This window comes from Haemaphysalis longicornis, unplaced genomic scaffold (genome assembly GCF_048455015.1).
Source record: "Haemaphysalis longicornis isolate Haplotype H1 unplaced genomic scaffold, Haemaphysalis longicornis Haplotype H1 scaffold_1, whole genome shotgun sequence".
Taxonomy (NCBI): Eukaryota; Metazoa; Arthropoda; class Arachnida; order Ixodida; family Ixodidae; genus Haemaphysalis; species Haemaphysalis longicornis.
This window is the reverse complement of record NW_027526203.1, coordinates 56,511,923-56,532,197: the sequence shown is the minus strand read 5'-3', so window position 1 is coordinate 56,532,197 and position 20,275 is coordinate 56,511,923. Positions and strand designations below refer to the sequence as shown.

Sequence of the window (20,275 nt, the reverse complement as noted above, 5' to 3'; positions counted from 1 at the left end):
CGGCGTGAGCACGGTCTCGGTCTGTAAATGCCGCAGGAGCACCGCCTCCTCCCGGGACAGGCCGGGGTGTGGAGGCGGAAAAGTCCCTCTTTCGCGTCTGTACCACCGGAGCACTTCGCCGTAGGCGACGAGGGGCTCCCCTGCGTCTTCGTCGTGGTCGTCGTCTGCTTCCTCCCCGGAGTCTTCCGGGGTTCGGTCGAGGCGGGGGGGCGCGGTCCGGCACGTGGCGAGGACTCGGGCCGCGGCGTCCGCCTCTTCGTTGCGGTTGTGGTGGCCGTTGGGCAGCTCCCGGCCCGCGTGGGCCGGAAACCACCGGATGCTCGTGCTGTTGGCGGCCCCCTCCCGGATCCGAGAGAGAAGCCGCGCGGTGCTCCTGCACACCGTGCCCCTCGCGAAGTTGGAGATCGCCGACTTGGAGTCGCTGAGGACGGTCCGCGTGCCGGGCAGGGTCAGTGCTAAGGCGATCGCCGCCTCCTCGGCCTGCCGGGCGGTCGCGGCCCGCACGCTCCCGGCGTTGAGCAGGTCTCCCGAGGTGGCCTTCAGGACCACCGCCACGAAGGTGTCGGCCCGCTCGCGGTGCTTGGCCGCGTCCACGAACACCGCTCCCTCGTCCTCGTTGTACGTTCTGGCGAGCGCGCGCGCCCGCGCCGACCGGCGTTCGACGTTTCGCTCCGGGTCCACGTTCCTCGGGAGCGGAGGCACTACGATACGGCGTGCTATGTCGTCTCGCAGCGGGACCAGCTCGTCTTCCGCCGCGGGACCGAGGGGCGGGCGGAGGCCCACCCGTTGCAGGATTTTGCGCCCGGACGTGGTGCTGCCCAGGCGCTCCAGCTGCGATACACGCACAAATTAGAGGTACGAGCACGCTATACCATCCCAGTCCCATTCATGACGACGCTTGGGAGAGCAACACGAGCGCGGAGGCGGCTAAGCCAAATAAAAAACCTTTACCAGCAATAAGTAGGTAAGCACAGCGGTCTAATTGTTCTTCACGTAACAATATCGCGGGAGCTTCGTCCGGCGGGTGAGTCACCACCAAGCTGATCGTGGTTCGCACCTTATCACGGTAGAAACCAGCGAAACAAGCGAGGGTATGTCGCATGCACAGAAAGATTCCGCCAATGCAACCGTCATCTGCTAGGCTGCCCTTTTGCGCCGGCAATAAGCTGCCCGTAATTATGGGTGTGAACAAGGCGCACGCACAATCGCTGTGACCGCCCGTCACGGTCACGGTCACGCTGTGACCGCCATCGCCAACTCGCACGGAAAAAAACAAACGCCTCGCCGCCAAATCGGCCTAATTGTCGGCTCGGATAAGCTCAGCCGCATATACACTTTACAAATATCTTCCCGTCTGATAGAAGAATTCTTCTAAACCTCAATATAAACTTAACATAAGAACAATTTTTTCTCACGGTTATTAATTTATACAATATTCAAAATTAGTTATAGCTTCTATATTAAAAAAAGTACTTTGAATCAAGTCAAGAAAACGGCTGGGTCAACCCAAGCTCAAAAATCACGCGTCCTCCAGGCACGGCAGCCTCCTGATGAGTTGAAGCCGCAATCCGGCGGCTGGCACAGACACTAGCGCCAGTGTCCCCTCTAGCGTGTATTAGTATGAAACTCTATGCCCTTGCCTTATGGCCCCTAGAAGTATTTGCTATGCCGTCCGCGCTGGGATGGTGTGTCCGCGCCGCTGATGCACGCGCAGCGCTGCGCAGAGGGTGCTGGGAGCAATCGGAGCGCCCGAGCGGCCTCCAATAGCAGCCCGCCAACGGGCAATGCAGGCGCTGGCCGAAATCTTGCACCCTGACGTTCCTTTAAGGGAGGAAGAACGAAGATTATACCGATCAGCCATCATCCCAGAGAAAGGGCTGAACAGAGCTGAACAAAAACGCTCAGTCTGTTGCCTGACTCGCGGCGTCGGTGCGGCCGACCCTGCCATCGAATGCAGGCTCGAGCGAGCTGCGCCTTCCAATCGCAAGTGGCGGCAGCTGCGCGCGAGAGCCATTTCTTTGTCGTTCTTCAGCTGTGCTTCGCAGAAGCAGCCAGTCGCACTGCCGCTGAGCTGACCGCGCGTTGTCCGTGGCAAAGTTACCGTCGGAAGCGTACAGCGCACGTCTCCGAGACGTGTCGTCCGTGAGGGAGTACGCGGAGGACGATCCCCGGCCGTCGTCCGACGAGATGGACGAGAAGCGTGAGCTCCGAATGGCGTACCTCTACCTGTGCCACCTGGAGGAGACCCGCCTGTGGCTCTCGTCGTGCATCGGGGAAGAGCTGCCTTCGGCGACGGGGCTCGAGGAGTCGCTGCGCAACGGCGTGTACCTGGCGCGGCTGTCGCACTTCTTCGCGCCGGACGTGGTACCCTTGCGCAAGATCTACGACGCTGACCAGAGGGTGTACCGAGAGCGGGGACCGTGCTTCCGACACACGGAAAACATCAACCACTGGCTGAACGCGATGCGGTCCGTGGGTTTTCCCGAATACTTCTTCCCGGACCCGTTCGACCTGTACGAGAAGAAAAACTTGCCCAAGGTGATCTACTGCCTGCACGCTCTCAGTCTCTACCTCTTCAAGCTGGGCACATCATCCAGGATAAAAGAGCTTAGAGGCAAGCTTTATTTTTCCGACGACGAGGTCGAAAAGGTGAGTGGCTCTGCACAAGTTTTGTGATTTGTGGCTTAAGCCATGAGGCCCCGTAAGCAGCCACGCTTTATATGTCCGAGCTCGGGAGATTTCGCGCGAGTGTTGGTCAGTGCCCGGTCAGAATATGGTGGATCGCAAACGGTTTCTAAAAGAATCTCCGTAAACTTGCTGGGATGGAGTTCCCGCCCCCTTCCAAGGTGCTATTTTTTTAGTAGTCATAAGGGTGCGGTCGTCGCTCATATGTTGCTTGTAAACAAGGACCCAGCGGAAACAAATCGCTAGCAGGGCCTATTCCGCGGGTTTTATTCTGGTCAGTTTTGTCGACTTCCTTCGCGCTGTTTCGCGCCCAAGATGTGTACGCCTTGCGTTGAGCCCCCTACGCGAGGAGGCGTTCTCTGGCATGCGCAGAATGTGAGGTTGGCTGGCTTTAGGCGCACGCTTTTTTTGTTGGCCATGCAGAGCGTCATTCCTCCGTATATTCTATGGTGCTTATCTCAGTCAGCGCCGATACAAGGCACAGCAGCCTTATCGTTTAATGTTTTATTCCTCGCTGGTTCAAGTCAGTCTTCAACGCCATCTCCAATCCATGCCCACAAGGGGGCATCACAGGCATCACAGCGCAGGCTACCTTTCGCCACAAAACGCTTATAGCTCGCTCCGGTTACACATGCCTCTTCAATGCGCGTGCGTTTAAGCTGAGAAACCACAGCGCAATGTCCGTCGCCGTTTCTTCCGCAGGTTCGACGGATGCTGCTCATGAACTCCTCGGTTCCCATGCCGGCGTTCGACCTAATCGACGGCCTCCTTGCCAAGGCGACGAGCGCAGACTCCTCGGCGGTCATCGCCATCAACTCTGCCATCGAAAAAGGAGAGTCCGCTCTCCTCTTTGATGCACTCTCGACACCCTCCTCCCAGCTCAGGGAGGTGCGGCCCGAGAACAGAGACAGGTGAGGGGGTGATTCCGTACACCGGGAACGGTGTCGGGACACTTCACCGTCGCCATACTTGGTTTTATTAGATAGCACCATTTCATTACTTCGTGTTCAAATCGAATGAATCCAAACAGTGCCGTGTTATTTTTTATACATCAGGCACACTGTTCCTCAAAGGTGGTAATAAAAGCTGGTGAGAGCAGAGAAGAAAACGTTTCGGGTGGATGTGAAGTACTCGGGCATCACATTTGTGGTCGACCTCCCGGCTGTGGACTCGCGATTCTGTCCTAAAAAGTATTTTTAAGCTCCATGCTGTATTAACTTGATTCGTTTAACGAATTGATGAGACCATATTGTAGGGGTTCGCACTTCAGTTGTATAAAAACAACGAACTTCGGCGTCCCTTTCAAAGATGCACCGCACGGTCTGCAGTCGCAAAAAAAAAGTTTGCCCAAACCCAAGTCCTCCTTACTTAATCAGTTCGAGGTCTTCGTAGATTGATTGTAGGGTTTAACGCGCCGACGCAACGCAGGCGATGAGACGCGCCGTAGTGGAGGGCTCCGGAATAATTTTGACCACCTGGGGATGTTTAACGTGCGCCGAAATCTCCTACACACGGGCGTTTTTGCCTTTCGCCTCCATCAGAAAAGCGGCCGCTGCGGCCGGGAATCGAGGTCTTCGTAGTGCCTGGGCCAAAGGCCAGGGTTGGTAAGCGCGGCGAAGTACAGTAACAAATTTTCGTGGAAGACTATACAGTTAGAATTACAGGAAATTAGTACAGCTGGCGGATTGTTTCATAATATCTTGCAGGCGTCGACCAGCGGGTGGGTCAGCACCTTATTACCGTGGGACGCGTAGAAATGAGCCAGAGTAGTTCGCATGCGCACAACGATTCGGTCGTGCAACCGCCATCTACGAGGCTGTTCCTGCAAGCCCGGGCCGACACAACCCCTTCAGCGACTAATCAGTCAGATATCGTTATTGGTGGGCGGTGACAGTGATTTTGTGTGCACCTTGTTCATGGCAAGGAAGATAGCTGAATGATTTCCAGCGGAAAGTGGCCGTGTCTAGCTTGAAGGAGCAGCCTAGCAGACGACGGTTGCACGTTAAGCGCACACGATGGATCGTTAAGCGTACGCTAAGTAGTCTCCCTCGCTCCGCCGCTTTTCATCGTCATAAGGCGCTGACCAACCCACCGGTCGACGCCTCCACGATATTATTAAAGAATTCGCCAGCTGTACCAATTTAGAAGGCCATGTGGATCCGTGTTGCCAATGCAAAGCTCCACCACACAAGTAACGCGCCTCAAATCTCAAGTCCTGTAGAGCCCGAGAACAGTGCGAGGATTGGTGTTGCTGTAGAAATACACATGAAAACTAATACCTGACTGCATACCGAACTATAAATTAGCGATCCAGCACTGATGATTGATAGATGGGGCTGAAAACAAACGAGACGAGCAGATACAACAAAGTATAAAAACAACGACACAACACAGTTCAGGCAGAATCTATTGGAGTCTCTGGCAGTCGGCGCGAGTGTGTGGCGGTCATCCCAAGGGGGACTGCAGCAACTTCTGTTGTCTTCAGAACTTGACGTCACTCTCGCCGCAGGTACTGCAAGGTCCTGGGGCTCGCCAAAGCGGCCAAGCTCGAGCATAGCGCCATGCGTCTATCGTCGACGGGCAGCGTTGAGGAGGCCGCGAACGCAGACATGTACGCGCGGCTGCTGAGCCTGGCCGAAGTGCAGGGATACGTTCTCGAGACCAACGCCGACGTCCTGCTAGGCGAAATTGACGCCGCCTTGGAGCGTGGTGACCCGGCGTTCATCTCCGAACTTCTCCTCACAAGGTCCGACCTGGGCGTGCACAACCTCGTGCCCGAAAACGTGTCCACCTACTACGAGGTGAACTCCGACCTCCACGTTTCATCTATCCTTTGGCGCTCGGCACATATTTAGGCCTGCTTATTCTCCGGAGTCTCAATAAAATTACTGGAAACAATTAAACGAACTCGTTGTTAAAGGAGAGGCATAGGTGGGAGCAGCCAAAATTCCTTTCGAGGATCGATAGCAAAGGGCGTGCCAAGGCAATGACTAAAGAGTGCCCGTTATATTTCAAACCTAATAAGACTCAAATAACGCTTGTCATCTGTTGTAATCATGAAGCCTGCGTAATCGAGATCTGACAAACGTACATATCCCATGTCAAGCATCAGAAATTCCTGGGAACAAGACTTCCATATAGTGACACCTTCATGGAACTACCGTTCTTTTATTCTTTATGGCGTTGGTGGAGGGAGATGATTGAAGCTCAGTATCCACCGCATCCTGAAATTTTAGAAGGGCAGGTTAAATTCGGTTAGCCTTTACGAACTTTTTCTGGCTCAATTCTTGCTATTTGAAACCCTTCTAACGTCCTCTTTGATGCCCTTTATTCGCCCAGGTACTGCTCAAGATAAAGGAGGACCGCCAGCAGACCAAGGGCTTCAGGCTGACCCGCAGCGATCTGCAAATGGCCGTCCAGATGGCCAACGAGGAGGTAGGGGAAAAGGCGCAGTTTGAGGCCTGCATCGATGCCATCAACGTGTCCCTCGACTGCGGCCGGGCCGAGGACACGCTCGAGGCCTTCTGGGAGCCCTCGACGAACCTACCCACTGTCTACCCGCTCGCGGCGCCCCATTACCACGACCAACTGGCTTTAATTCGGCACGAAGCCTGCCACGACCTCAGCCAGGACGAGCTGGTGGCCAGCGGCCGCATCCTGAACGCCATCGACGAGGTGAACTTCGCGCTGAAGGCCAGCGGCACCTTCGACATGGTCGCCTGCCTGGAGAACCCGCACGCCCACATCGCCGACGTGCGGCCGCAAAACCAGGGCCGCTACGTGTCCCGGCTGCAAGAGGCCCTCGCGGAGAATAGCCACGCCGGCGCAGAGGAAGGCCTCCTAACTCGCACCGAAATTCAGCGCGTGGTAAACGAGGTGAACTCGGAAGGTGACGGCCAGCCTGGCCAGGAGGAGGCCATCGATCGCATCAACAAGGCGGTCGCCTCTGGCTCACCACAGGTGAGTGGAGAAAAGCTTGCGAACAAGGCCACTCTTCAAGAACCACAACCAACTATCATAATTGTCGATTCTACGAACTCTGCCTTCTGGTCGCCGACCTACCATTTTTTGTATAAAGCGATCAGTCAGCCGTGACTTGAGAGCTGTAGCGTTGTTCGCATACATCAGAATGAAGTAGATCACACAATCTAACTATAGCCGCTATATTGACAACAAATTGCCTGTCTTGTTTCCGAATGGCAACGCATCTATAGTTATGGGATAACATGGCGACTTTGCATAATGTGCGATAATAATTGGACGCCCGCACACACGCGAGACATCTACAGTTCATGTAAAGTCATGGACAATTCAAATACGAACCGTGAAGCGCACGGCCGGAAATACCGGTGCCGTCACCTGCAGCCGTGCAAAACGCACGGGCATGCCCAGTTGAGATGTCGGGCGCTAGAGTACGTGTCCCACTGCGATATGTCGCCCTCTCCTAGCTCGCCTTCTTGGCTTGTCATCATGCCGCAAGAGCGCTGCAAGCACTTAAATGTATTAGCGCCGCCGCAGCTGAAGGGGTTCGTCGTGATGAGTGCAATGCGGTGCGTAATTGTTTTAAGTGCGAATGCACTTTATAAGCGACCCCAAACCTTCCACCGCCGGCGGCGGCGGAGGCGTCCGCAGTCCTCCTCTCCCTAGCAACGGCGTGGAGCGGAGAGGAGCGTCGGTAGCAACGGCGCAGTGACGTCACTCACCACGTGACGACACGCCCCTCACCACTCCTCGCGGCGCGACGGCGTGCGCGCGCGCGTCCCTCTCCCTTCCCCGCGCCGTGACGTCACACACTCCACCCCTCTCCCCGGCAGCTGCCGTGCGCCGCTGCGTGTCACTTTCCCTCCCCACGCCGTGACGTCACGCACCCGCACCTCCTCTCCCCTCGCTCGGCTGCAGCTGCCGTGCGCCGCTGCGCGCGTCCCTCTCCCCTTGCGCTCGCCTCCTCTCTCAGCCACCTGGCTCGGTGCGCTCGGCGCGGCGTGCCCCCCTATATATGCAGCGATAAACTGCCAGACCTCCGTGGGTCGGCTCGCGCGCGCTCTCTCGCTAGTCTCCTGGCTCGCTCTGCTCCAGTTTAGACCGTTCGCTGGCTGGGCGCCTCTCAAGGCGATGTCAGAATTACTACGCCGTGTACTCTCGGCGCAAGAAATGCATTCGCACTTCCTCACGATTCCCTTCGGGGAGGTGGGGGCAATTTTTTAGCTGCGGTCAGTGCTTACGTGGGAAACGCGTTCACGCTCTCGTAAGGCATACTGTTGAGCTCATCATGCTTTCTTGAAGAAAACCAGCGCGCAGAAATGCAGCCAAAATAAATGCATGCCGCCTATCTTCTGATGGCACTGCATTGTTTTGCGTTCGTGGTGCAGTGGCTCGGGAATTGAACAATGAGCTGGCCGCTAAGGATGCGCCTTTATTTAACCGGGCCATGACTGAGTCATTTCGCGGATTCGGTGCTAGTAGCAAACAATAAATATACCACCAGAATTAATCTCCAATGGCATAAATTAACTGCAAGCATTGTGTGGGCAGGAAAATTACTGGAAGAATTCTAATATTAACAAAAATTAAGAAGAAAGGCAGGATCAAACATTCTATACGCCAGTTGCCCTGGCGGAACAATTTTGGCGGCCCACTTTTTCTTGGCAGGCACCTCGGCGCTTGTAGAAATCCGTGAAGCGGTCAGCGCTGAGCATGGTTTGGAAGCGACCCAGGTGTCCATCCTTATTTGCTCAAGTTTCTGCACCCTGAATGCAAAGCCATGTCGGCAATGTGACGCTGGCACAAACGAGGAGCAGGCGCTCATGAGCCGAGCACAAAGTGACCTCAGATACTACTATCTTGCGACGCATCGCTAACAATTGTTTTCAGTGCTCCTGCGGCATGGCGACAAAGCAAGCGAGCTAGCAGAGGGCAACATATCGCAGTGGGACACGCATCCTTGCTCCGACATGTTAACTGCGCATGTCCGTGCATTTTTCGCGGCCGCTGCCCGGTGCCGGCACCGGCATCTTCGGCCATGCGCTCCGCGGTTCGTATTTGAATTGTGCATGACTGTACGTCTTGCTCCCATCGATGCACATGCCTGGACATAGTTCACGCCTCTCACTTTTAAATACCATCATTCGACCACGGCGCCTCATCACATCTCGCTTGAACCAAACCGCTGTCACTCGCCTGACGCGATGCCGAACCCGACTTGAACACGCGCTGCCGAGACTGCTTTGTCGCAGTTTCAGTCAAAATGTCTTAAGCTCTCGTTCTAACGAAGGCCTCGTGGGGAAAAAAGTGGTTTCGTTGTAAGCAACATTTGTTATAAGCTATACCATACCGTGTTTACAATACTCAGTACTGCAGTAAAGACAATGAACCACTTCGGAAAAAGTAAGATGTCGAATAAGCGTCTACTGCTGCGCCGTAAACTGCTGCTAGATGAAGTGCTCACACTTCCAACCTTTTAAAGCCGATTACTTTAGTACCCTTCATTCCACAGCTAATCCTACATGAATACATTTTACACCTAATACGTAGTTTACTACACACCGCATTAGAAATAACTAAACACTCCAGCACACCACAGTGTCTCGCAAATTACCACGCGGGTTTAGAGAGCCGGGGCATCGGCGGCTGGGGTATATCGGAGCTGACGCGATAATCGCCCTAGCCTGGTTCAAAGTTGGGCTGCCCTGTCAGGCCAGGGGCCAGCCGGTATGGGGGGCGATAATTGTTGTAGGCTTCAGCACACCTTTTGCGTTGCAGGCCACCATTGAGGCTCTCCTGGACCCGAACGCGTCAATCGAGTACGTGAGCCAGGAATACGTGCTGTTGTACCAGTACCTTCTCTGCCACAGACAGCGCTGTCTGAAGAAACAGAGGCAGCTCAGCGTTCAGGACATCCAGAAAGTTGTGAACAAAGCAAACCAGGTGACCGAACTTATCAACAAAGAGGCATCTTGCTCATCGCTTTCCCATATCGTGAAAAAAGGTGAACATGTTCGGGCTTCTACTAACCTGTCCCATTGCGTGGAAGCCTTGATGAGAAACGAAATAAACCACGGATACCTCACACAGTGCAAATGCCGCTTTTTCCACATCGTGGTATTGGCCGCTTGTCCCCACTACATTGCATTTTCGTGTTGTCCTTTATTGACATTTGTTCATGGAAATTTCCAGCCAGAACTGCCAATTTTTTGGACCCCAAGAGCCCAGGATGGACTCGAGCATCTGGAATCACGAAAGCTGGTACACTAAGTTGATGCCACATACTCCAGCCTAGCGCCTGGCTTAACGGGGTTATTTCCCAGTGTGACTGCAAGGCGCGAAATTTAAAATTGTGGGAAAGCCTGCATTAGCGCCGTCCCGGTTTTCAAAAAAAGAATTTGTGCTCAGCTATTTCACATTGAAACTTCTTGGGCAAGCGATGTTGCAAAGCGTTGTTTGAAAAAGGGCAATTCAGCTTATAAGTGTCGACTTTCAGTACACGCGGGTAGAGCTCTAGTGCCAGTGCAGCTTGTAGCGTGGGCCCGCTGTCACGTGTGTCTTTCAGATCGCGTTTCCCCAGAAAGTGCTGTCCCTGCGATGACGTCGATTCGCACACCCTTTTGACTCGCACTATGCCCTTCTCTTTCCAGGTGGCTGTTGAGGCGAGAGATATGTGCATCGGCTTGGCCATTGTGAACATGGCTGTTTGCTACCAGATGGAAGAGGCTCTGCACGGATGCTTGGAGTTCCTCAAGATTGAGAAACTGTTCTGCGGCGACGATGTGGCCGTCCCCAAGGCCTCCATGCGCGAACTACGCGCAATCTTCCTAGAGATTCGGCACCGCGAGTCTGTGGACGACGCCCCCCTAGAGTGGTTCAGCTACGTCGTGCGACCGGGCATTTTTTTGAACCTGAATGTTGTCCAGTGTCTCGGAGAGTGGTCCACCTCTCCCAAGGCCGACCCTGATCATTTCCTCTCCTTGGACGACGTGCAGGTGACACGTTACGGAGATCTGGCTCTGCGGTTGCCTCATCATGTTTGCCCGTTGCTTCGTGTACTATGGTTTCTTTTGCACCTGTCTGGACGATGAGCAGACGCCATCTACCCTACTCCCTTTCAGTTTCTTAGAACAACTCGCTCCAGTGGGTTATCTTGCAACACTCGCATCTCCTAATGATGCTACCCCCATCCGCGTCTTTTTTGCGCACTCCTCCGCATTGCCTCCTACAGGCTGAGCAGACTATTTAATGCTACCTCATTTAAAACCACTTCCCAGTTGCGGAAGAGTCCTATACCATTTTTGTGGAGGTTAGGTTTTTTTTATTCTGGGCCCTTTATCACATCTCGGAATCAAGAATGAACAAGAAAATGGGGACGCGTGAGGGAGAGTAGCCATGTATACAGAATAACGGTATCAAAACATCGCCATGATTAACACAGGCCCAAGGCAACAGTAACCGTAACTTCAACAGTATTTCTCCGTCCGTCAACTACTTAATGCATTTTCACCTCGGATATTCGGTTTTTGCACATTTTTGTGGAATTGTGTTTCTTTTAAACGAGCACCATTACCTACTGTCCTAGCTGTTTACATCAACTTATTTTTCGTCTACACTGTCAACTCATCTTCTACCCGTTTCTTTTTCAGGCCGCTGTGGTCAGGGCCAACGAGTGGCTGGAGAGGTCTTGCCTGATGACTGACCGGACTCTGCTCCTCACGAGACTGCAGGCGCATGCCCGGGGGCTCCTCGTACGCAGATGCGTACAGGACCGGTACTCTTTCTACTCGGAGCACATCAAGGAGATCGTCCGCTTGCAGTCGTGGTTCCGGGCCATCCGACAGCGTCGACGCTACTGCAAGACCCTCTACGAGCTCGAGGTCCTGGTGCCCTTCGTGGTCCGGCTGCAGTCCTACGCCCGCGGGTACCTGGCCCGGAAGTCGTTCAAGGATCGCCGCGAGTACTACACGTCGGATGATTTGCGCGCACTTTTTCCCGCTTGCCGCAAATCATTTCAACATGATCACTCATGCATGCAGAAAACGCGCGCATTGCAACCTCGGAGCTCTGCATGTTGTGATGGCTACGGAGGTGGGCAGTGCATTAGGGGCTTTCAGTACTGAAGCGGAGGAAACTTGAATGAGGGGTTCTAACGTGCCCAAGGCGAAACATACCCAGAGTAGTCGTATTCTGTTAAGCTATTCATTTAAGCGAAACTGTTCACTTCGAAAAGCCAGAGATATCGATGGTTGGCAATCCTGTAGCCTGTAAAAGTGTCTTTGTTGTAAGGTTTAAGGCTGAAGGCTGCTTTAAACACAACAGAAAGACGCATCTACGAAGCATGTTTCTAAAATGTTTCCAACATGTCCTTTGGTCTTCGAAGGGAACTTGTACCCACTTTTATGGTTGACTTTCCTGTTTTAAACGCGCAACATAAACTTTGCACCTAACGAGAGATTTCTAGGCTTACTATACAACGCGACATCGCCGATAGCACCATTACACCGGCATCAGGAATGGTTACCGTCAGAACAGTGACGGCTGCAAAAGTGCAAACAAATCGAGCCTTAACCGCCGGAATACCGAAGGCTGCAAAACTGTAGGCGTGCATGTTGGTGGCGTAGCCTATACAGTTTCCCCCACGTTACTTAGACATGTCTGTTCCCCCACCCACAGTGGCCACGAGGATGCAGTGACGATCGTCCCGCGCCAGTGCCGCGTGAAGGCGGCGATACTGGACTACCGGCTCCACATCGATGGTGTGCCCAACGTGCTAGTGCTGCACAAGTTCCTGCACATGCTGGACATCAGTGAGGACGACCTATCCGAGGAGATGGAGCTGCAGCGGGTCAAGGGCAAGGTCGTGGCCACCATCCGGCGCAACCATGACCTCGAGAAGGAGGCGCTCGACATGGACATCCGCATCGGCCTGCTGGTGCGCAACTGCATCACGCTCCAGGACGTCAAGGGCCATGGCGAGAGGCGTGAATCGGCGCTGGCGGCCGTCAAGTCCGACTGGCTGCAGAGCACCAGCGGTGGCCTGACGGCGCTGAGTCGGAGGAGTCGCGAGAGGTTGGAGGCGTACCAGCACCTATTCTATCTTCTTCAGGTATAGGATTCCCAGGGAATTTGCTAATTCTTACTTTGTGTGCTCGCAACACCTTCTTTGGAAGAAACAATTAGATCACGCTGTTAGAGGATGTTTATTTTTGGCAGTGTATCAGAGAGGCCTTCATCCAGCACTGAGCATCGACCGACTTAGTTTTACGCCTCAGCATAGGAGGCTGAAACTGTAACCGAGTCTCGGTGAGGCGGGCGCCGAGCGGAGAAGAGAGAGAAAACATTTATTGAGCAGTCCAGAAGGGAACTATGAGGGGCTCTTCGTCCAAGGTTCCAGTCTCCTTCTCTCCTCTCCAGTTCCTTAGGGTCAGCTCCGTCTGGATCCTTGAGTCAGAGCTAGCCGGAGCTGCCTACCATAGCATAAATTGGTTGACGTTATTAAAAGGACGCTTTCTATGTCTCATTAATGGCTTATGTCGCTTCCAAAACTCGCTGCAGGAAAGGCAACATTCTTTGATGAGGATCATAGCCAAGTAAACAAAACGCTTCCTGTGGTCGTAATCCAAACTGCATCACTGTCGTTATCAAACCGACGTCTATCCGACTGCGCAATTCCGACAATGCACACCTCCGCCAAACAACGACGATTGTTAAACGCGAAGCTTTCATCGTGTGAAATCGAGTGGCGAAGCGTCAAAGTCAAAGGCGCTGCGATCAAAAGTTCAAACTGGGTCCAAGTCAGTCAAAGCTCATCGAGTCAGTCCAAACCGTCTGAGAGTCAGAGCCGAAACTCGAATGACATTCAACGAATCCTTCAGGAGAAACCTTCGCAGTCACCCATTGTCATCGTTACACGGAGTGGTGCATGGTTTTTGTGTACTGACGGCAATACGTGGCGGCCACGTGGCAACCCCACGCAGCGTGGTAAAGGCTACAGGGCCTTCCACAGATATTAGTTTTTGTATTGCTGTGGTTACATTATGGCTAGAACGGTAGTAAAGCGGAAAATACGACTCGGGATTTCAGAAAGCGTTGTGCTTTTGTTCCGTGAGTGCGCGTGAAGTCCGCGCCAAACACTTGCCTGTGCCGCGCCTGCGCAGCGTGAATGTGATATCAGGAGCTGTGTGTGTGTTCATTCGTTCGTTCGTTCGTTCGTTCGTTCGTTCGTTCGCTCGCAGCGGTGGACAAAAGGCAACATCCATGCTTACAGAGCCTTGCTTCAATACATAATGTTAACCGTTAATGTTAATGGCTCAGTTGGTGTGGCGTTGTGCTGCTCGAAGGACCCGGGTTCGACTCCCGGCCGCGGCGGCCGCTTTTCTGATGAATGCGAAAGCAAAAAACGCCCGTGTATTCGAGATTTGGGCGCACGTTAAAGTACCCCAGGGGGTCAAAATTAATCTGAAGTCCTCTACTACGGCGCTCCTCATCGCCTGTGTAGCGTCGGCGCGTAAAATCCCCACAATCAATCAATACATAACGTTCGGATTATTTCTCTGTGGTCCCGCTATAACAGTGAACTGCTAGAGTTTCGAGGGGTTCCAGAATCAAGAGTAAACCCAGCTAGCGGCGCGTTTGTGCTCGGCTCCTCTGCTTCGAACGTGTGAATGGTCTGATATACTTAGCCGCACAGAGGTCGTGACTCTACAAATCCGGTCCAGGATGCATCCGTCATGCATGCACCGTGGCCGATTCTTGGATAAACTAGCTACTTTTGCACACTAAAGTGGCCCTCTCTCTCGATGTAAAAGTTTCCTGGAAAATTTTGTATTCTCCCAGCTGATATGTTTGGATGTATTGCTCAGAATAAATAATTTGCCCATTTTTCTTCCTCTCTCCCGAAGGTCCACCCACACTACCTGGGTAAACTGATAGCCCTCATGCCGGCACATGCAACGAACAACTTTGTGGAGTCCATGGTGTACTCGGTCTACAACTACGGCTCGACTCCCCGCGATGAGTGCCTCCTGCTGCGCCTCTTCCGGTTCGCCCTGCAGGAGGAAGTGGGCTCGAAGCTAAGCAAGCCGTCAGACATCCTGCGCGATAACCCTCTGGTCGTCCGCATGGCCATCGGCTTCTTCCGGACCAGGGGAGGCCACAACTGCCTCGAGCAGCTGCTCAGCCCGCTGGTCAGGGACGTTCTCGAGGATGAGGAGCTCTACATCGACCTCAACCCCGTGGACATCTACAAGAAGTGGGTGAACGAACGCGAGACCACATCCGGCAAGTCCGGCGGGCTCAGCTACGTCGTCGCCGAGGAACAGGCTCTGCAGCACACCGCAGTCTCCAAGACCCTGCACTCGTCCGTGCTGTCCCTCGAGACCAAGGCCCTGATGTTCGCCCGGAGGATATCGGCGAGCAAGGACATGATACCCTACGGGATGCGGTACACCTGCAAAGCCTTGAAGAAGGCCCTGGAAGATACGTTCCCAGAGTCACCGTCGGGAGACATTAGCAAGGTGACGTGTAAATGTCGTCTGGGTGCTTAAACTCGCTGGTGCCGTACTGAACGTCCCTGACGTCTGCTACCTGTAAGGTTGAAAAAATATACAAAGCAAATGGAATAAATATAGGAAAATAGCTGTTTTGGAGTGTTACCAGGAGATAAGTTTCTTTCCAATGCAGTAAAAAATGATCGCGGGTTGTAGTGAAGGCAGATAAGAATCTGGAATAATTGCGTTCATCTCTGCCTCTGCTCCGGTGCATGTCTATTTCGTTCTTTTACACGCTCGTAGTCTCCATACACTCAAGCGGCACGATACCATTATGTTTGCATAGACAGATGATGCAATAGCGAATGTTGGTATTTACCGAGTCCTTACTGATTACTCTGTGCTTACTTGCTAAAACGTATTTCTCAGTGCCTACTACCTGCTAACCACTACCTACTACTGAGCTTGTTTTACAGGCATATGCGATTACAGGCTATAAGCGTCTGTGCCTCAAATCCGGTGACCTTTCCGCGCACGTGTACGCAACCACCCGCAGGTCATAGGGAACATCCTGTACTACCGCTACATCAACCCGGCCATCGTGGCCCCGGACACGTTCGGCGTGGTGCGGATGACGCCCGAACACCGGCTGACCTACCTGCAGCGCCGCAACCTCGGCAGCGTGGCCAAGATCCTGGCCTGCGCAACGTCCGCCGTGCCCTACAACCAGCCGCAGCACCCGTACCGGATGCGCCTCGACAGCCTCATAGACTCCTGCGGAAAGATGCTGCACAGGTGGGCTGCTAAAGACAGTTAAACAAAACCTGGTATTGGTTAATTTCTAGTATTGGTTAATATTTTTGCCGGAGAAGGTCTTTCGTCTCGCTGCCCTGGTTAGTTCTACTATGCAAGGCGCATATATAGTGCGTGTTTTTCAATGAAGGATGTCTGAACGGCGTAGTCATGGACAAATGAAATGCGCACACGAAGATATGAGCCAGAACACACAAATCTTGTTATTTCTTTCCATGCAAGTCAAAATGATGCGTGGCTTAGTTGCAAAAATAAAGTTGGGAATTGTGGCTTTCCAAGCATACCGATCGCCCGCCATTATTGGACCTCAACGAACAATATTTTTCAATTTTGCGTGTTCTGGTTCACATTTTCCTGTTTGCATTTCAGTTGTCCATGACTGTACATACACCGCAACAATGTCAATCTTCGGACAACCTGTCCACATTATAAATGACTCGCACTGTTGACGCCATTTTCCTCGCACCTTCAATTTGTAGTGTCCCCTATACGTGGTAGCCCTTCAGAAGGAATAATATAGCTTTCGGCATAGTGTAGCATCTACAATTGAAGCAATCTAAGCTTGTTGCTCACGGCTCCCGTTTTTCTTTGTGTACAGTTAGATAACCACCAAGCTGTTTTTGCGTACGTGCGCCTTTCAACGCCGATTCATATCCGCTGTATCAAGACCTCCCCGCGTTCTCTGGTCCATGTCTTAGCGTATTATACGGTGGAATCTCCGAACCTGAATATCTGCGTTGAATGGTGCTTTCCATTTTGCTTTTCCATCTGTCCATTTATAACCGCCTGAAATAACGCTTCCGCGGTTGCCGTTAGTTCTGTGTTGAGTCGGGATGTATGTGGAGCGGAAACGCTGGTACGGCATTCTTTACGTAGTTCGCTTCGACGAGCCTCGCCCGCCACCACAACGAGCTTTTTTTTATTGAAACGGAAGCTCTACTACACTACAGCTTTCACGGTCGTTCATTCGATCGCAAGTGACGTTCAGCCTCCGGGATCCGCCTCGGTGGCTCAGTGGCTATGGCGTTGTGCTGCTGGGCCCAAGGACGCGACTTCGATTCCCAGTCGCAGCGGCCACTTTTCTCGTAGAGGCGAAAAGCGAAAACACCCGTGTGTTCGAAATTTCGGCTCGCGTTAAAGATCCCCAGGTGGTCAAAAATAAACCGGAGCCCTTCACTACGGCAGTGGTATGAAAGCCTCGTCGCCTGTGTAGCGTCAGCGCGTTAAACCCCACAATCAAATTCAGCCGCCGGTGCGGAAGCTGCACCTTTCGCAGCGGTTACCTCGGTCTTATGCTTCCTGCTGGGGTGCCTTGTGACTACAGGGGACGGTTTAATGGCTACTTTGCCGGCGCAGGATCCGTCCGTCTCGCCATAGATGGCGCGCTTGCTCGGCTGTACGTGTGTGCCTCAGCGCAAGCGAAAGGATCAATCAGATCCTCCAGTAGATAGACCTCAAGCAAAGGCAAACGTTTACGACACTGTGCATAGTCTGATTTCGCTCGTGATAAAAAGGTTGTTATGGGTCAAACACGAGCCATTTTTAGTTTCCCGTTCCGAAACATCGGCATAAAGGATGCCGCTAACTGCGCGTACGTCTCGACGTCCCCTGCGGCGCAGATTTTTCGCCGACGCGTGCGCCGTTCCCGAGCCCGAGGACTGGTTCGGCGTGGACAGCTACTCCGAGGCCACCCGCATTACGCCTCCGACCATCACCCTGACGGCCATGGAGCTGCGCCTCACGCACCAGTACCTGCTCGAGTACAAGGAGGAAATGGCTCCAGACCCCAAGGTATTGTACACTGTTATTTTTACTGGGCGCCGCCATGTTGAATCTGCGTGAATGTACAGTTGCACGTAAATTTCACGAAGTTACCCCGCACTTTCCTGTGAAGTGGTTGAATTAGGAAGTTTATAAAACGGAGTAACAATTGAGCCTGTGACAGACTGCGAGGGGATTGCGAATTTATATGAGGCATAATTTTATCGAATTGGTACAATTTGATAGCTTCTTCTACTAGCTAATGGTTTTAGGAAAAGCAGCATGTTTCAACAGTTCTCGTTGAGAGATCACACCTTAACGAAACTGTCTGGGCCCGCTAAATAGGCTTCTGTCTATCCTAAAGTTATTATGAATAGCACAGTAAACATGGATATATCGAACACGGATACATATAATTATTTTCCATATCAAACAGTACAAGCATCCCCTTAAAAATCCCACGCAAAAAATATAGCGCTGTTGTACGCGTGTATTGAACTCCTGATCACGGGAACATTCGATATATCGAACGCTGCACGGCAGGTGCCCCTGCAAGTGCGCTTCTTCTGATGGGGTGGATGCGATGAGGATGACTGCTCGCTGGCGCTGACGTTCTCAGTGAAGAGAAGGCGGCGTCGCGTCGCCTCTATGGCCTTCAAAATTTGCTGCTCGCACGCTAGTTTCCTCCACGCACGCTAGCATGGGGGGCGCCGCATGGAAGTGAGAACGCGGGGATTGATTTGGTTCCCATCCACCTTTCCCAGCCAACCCAACCGAACGTTCCCAACCGCCTACTGCAGCCGAGCTTGCGTCAGTGTTCAGATTCGCCCCTCTTGTGACACAGTGTACGACAGTGTATTTGGATGGCGTTCTGGCGAATGAAGACATTGTGGTTAATTTTGGGAAGCAGAAGATGAACCAAGCGATTCTCACAGGCTTTTTTCATCATGTTAAATAAAAAAAAAGTGCGGTATGGTTAGTATTTTCTGTTCTGTGAGGAACAAATCAGTAAGCTACCAACAGTCACAATCTCAGAAAGCTCTCCGTGATGTGCTGAGTTATCTGATAATCTTCAGAGAGGCGTCTTTTATATTTAGAATTATTGATATATCGAACTATTTCGCGATGCCCTTGTAGTTATATATATCCGTGTTCAACTATATTACGAAATTTAGGTCTGAGCACGACTTGTGATATTGAAGTGAATCCCAACGTAGCCTGCGTTAAACTCTCGAAGTTCTTTTTGTAGTCCTTAAAACAAAGCGCTGAGGGAAGGTTTGTACCTTTCTACCTTCTCGATGCCAATTTCCTCACGTGGATCCCATGCAGTATGAAACCGGTGTTCGCCAGCAACTCTTTAGTTCTATCTTGTAAGTGTTCTACAATGCGACGTAGGAAGCTCAAAACACATGCCTTCGAGCATACATAGAGAATTTAAGTACGCCAAAACAGGTCGGATGTCAATACGCAATCACGTGTATGTGTTCGGATGTACTTCTAAGATATGTTCCATTAATGATATGTGAATGAACGTGTGGCGTTCTCTTTGTTGTGAAAGACGTATGAACAGTTTCTCTTTTCGAACAGTTTTCTCATCGCTCCAATCTAAAAACTTCGAGGCCAACGTTGCGGGGCTTGGCAAAAGCTTCGAAAACCTGACATCTTATGGCGTTAGGATTTGGTCCCAGTTTCCTTCCTACTACCTCCTAGCTTCGCTTAACGGGGCCCGAAGACCCGCCAAGCCGCTCCCACCAACACGCCCCAAGGCTCCCCATTTTCTTCGGTGAAGCGTGTCGAATGACTCTGCAGTCATCTGGGCTATATGATTAATAATTCCATACAGTACACAATTGTCTGCGGATTGAAAGCAAACGCTGGAACATACACAGTAAAATGTAAACAGTTTTCATCTTGTACTGCTTTTATTACGCGTTTCTTTGATGCCGTTTTTAACCCAGCAGCGCATTTTTAGTAGGCTAAATGATAACCCGGCAAATGTGTCAAAGCCCGAATTCCCAAAGACAGTCTCCGTACATTGGGCCTGCCTGCTATACCGTGTTTAATGTCCCATTCACTGCTGTACGAAAGAGAATATAGCTGGGAGAACATATATTTGTACGGGTGACAATGGTATGAAAGCACTGAGACCGTAACGGTTATAAATGTAAGCGCAACGAGTTACGGGTGGGCGCACGATTTTCCGAAGTTAGTAGCCATATATAGGGTGTCCAGCTATCATGCGCCAAGATTTTAAAAAAGAGCAATCGCGTTACTCGAAAACCTATAGTGCATAATGTTTCCAGTACAGTGGAGCAGCGGCCAGTAATTTTTTCGTTCATAAAATGTAATTAATTGTAATTCTTTAAATCGAAAAGTACTGTCAAAATTTAGTGTGTCAACGAGGCACTTGTAGGTACCCACGAGAGGAATCCAACTGCCGTATTTTCAGCGACGAACTGATTGCGTGCTCTTTTATTCTGGCTGATAAAGAAACCCCCGCGAAATATAAAAATAGCACGTGACTGCGCTCCTGCCGGCATCAT

General features: G+C 52.2%; 1 protein-coding gene across 1 annotated transcript in view; it reads left to right on the top strand.

The window, feature by feature from the left end:
* Positions 1-1,673: 1,673 nt before the first annotated feature.
* Positions 1,674-20,275, top strand: part of LOC144176420 (ras GTPase-activating-like protein IQGAP1) — a 35,853-nt gene continuing 17,251 nt past the window's right edge. The window contains exons 1-11 of the mRNA XM_077705211.1: positions 1,674-2,649; positions 3,388-3,596; positions 5,195-5,486; positions 6,025-6,645; positions 9,445-9,609; positions 10,317-10,661; positions 11,316-11,626; positions 12,343-12,775; positions 14,571-15,185; positions 15,715-15,953; positions 17,591-17,762. Coding sequence (XP_077561337.1) covers positions 2,188-2,649; positions 3,388-3,596; positions 5,195-5,486; positions 6,025-6,645; positions 9,445-9,609; positions 10,317-10,661; positions 11,316-11,626; positions 12,343-12,775; positions 14,571-15,185; positions 15,715-15,953; positions 17,591-17,762 — 3,864 coding nt within the window. The 5' untranslated portion in view covers positions 1,674-2,187. The remainder of the gene's footprint in view (positions 2,650-3,387; positions 3,597-5,194; positions 5,487-6,024; positions 6,646-9,444; positions 9,610-10,316; positions 10,662-11,315; positions 11,627-12,342; positions 12,776-14,570; positions 15,186-15,714; positions 15,954-17,590; positions 17,763-20,275) is intronic.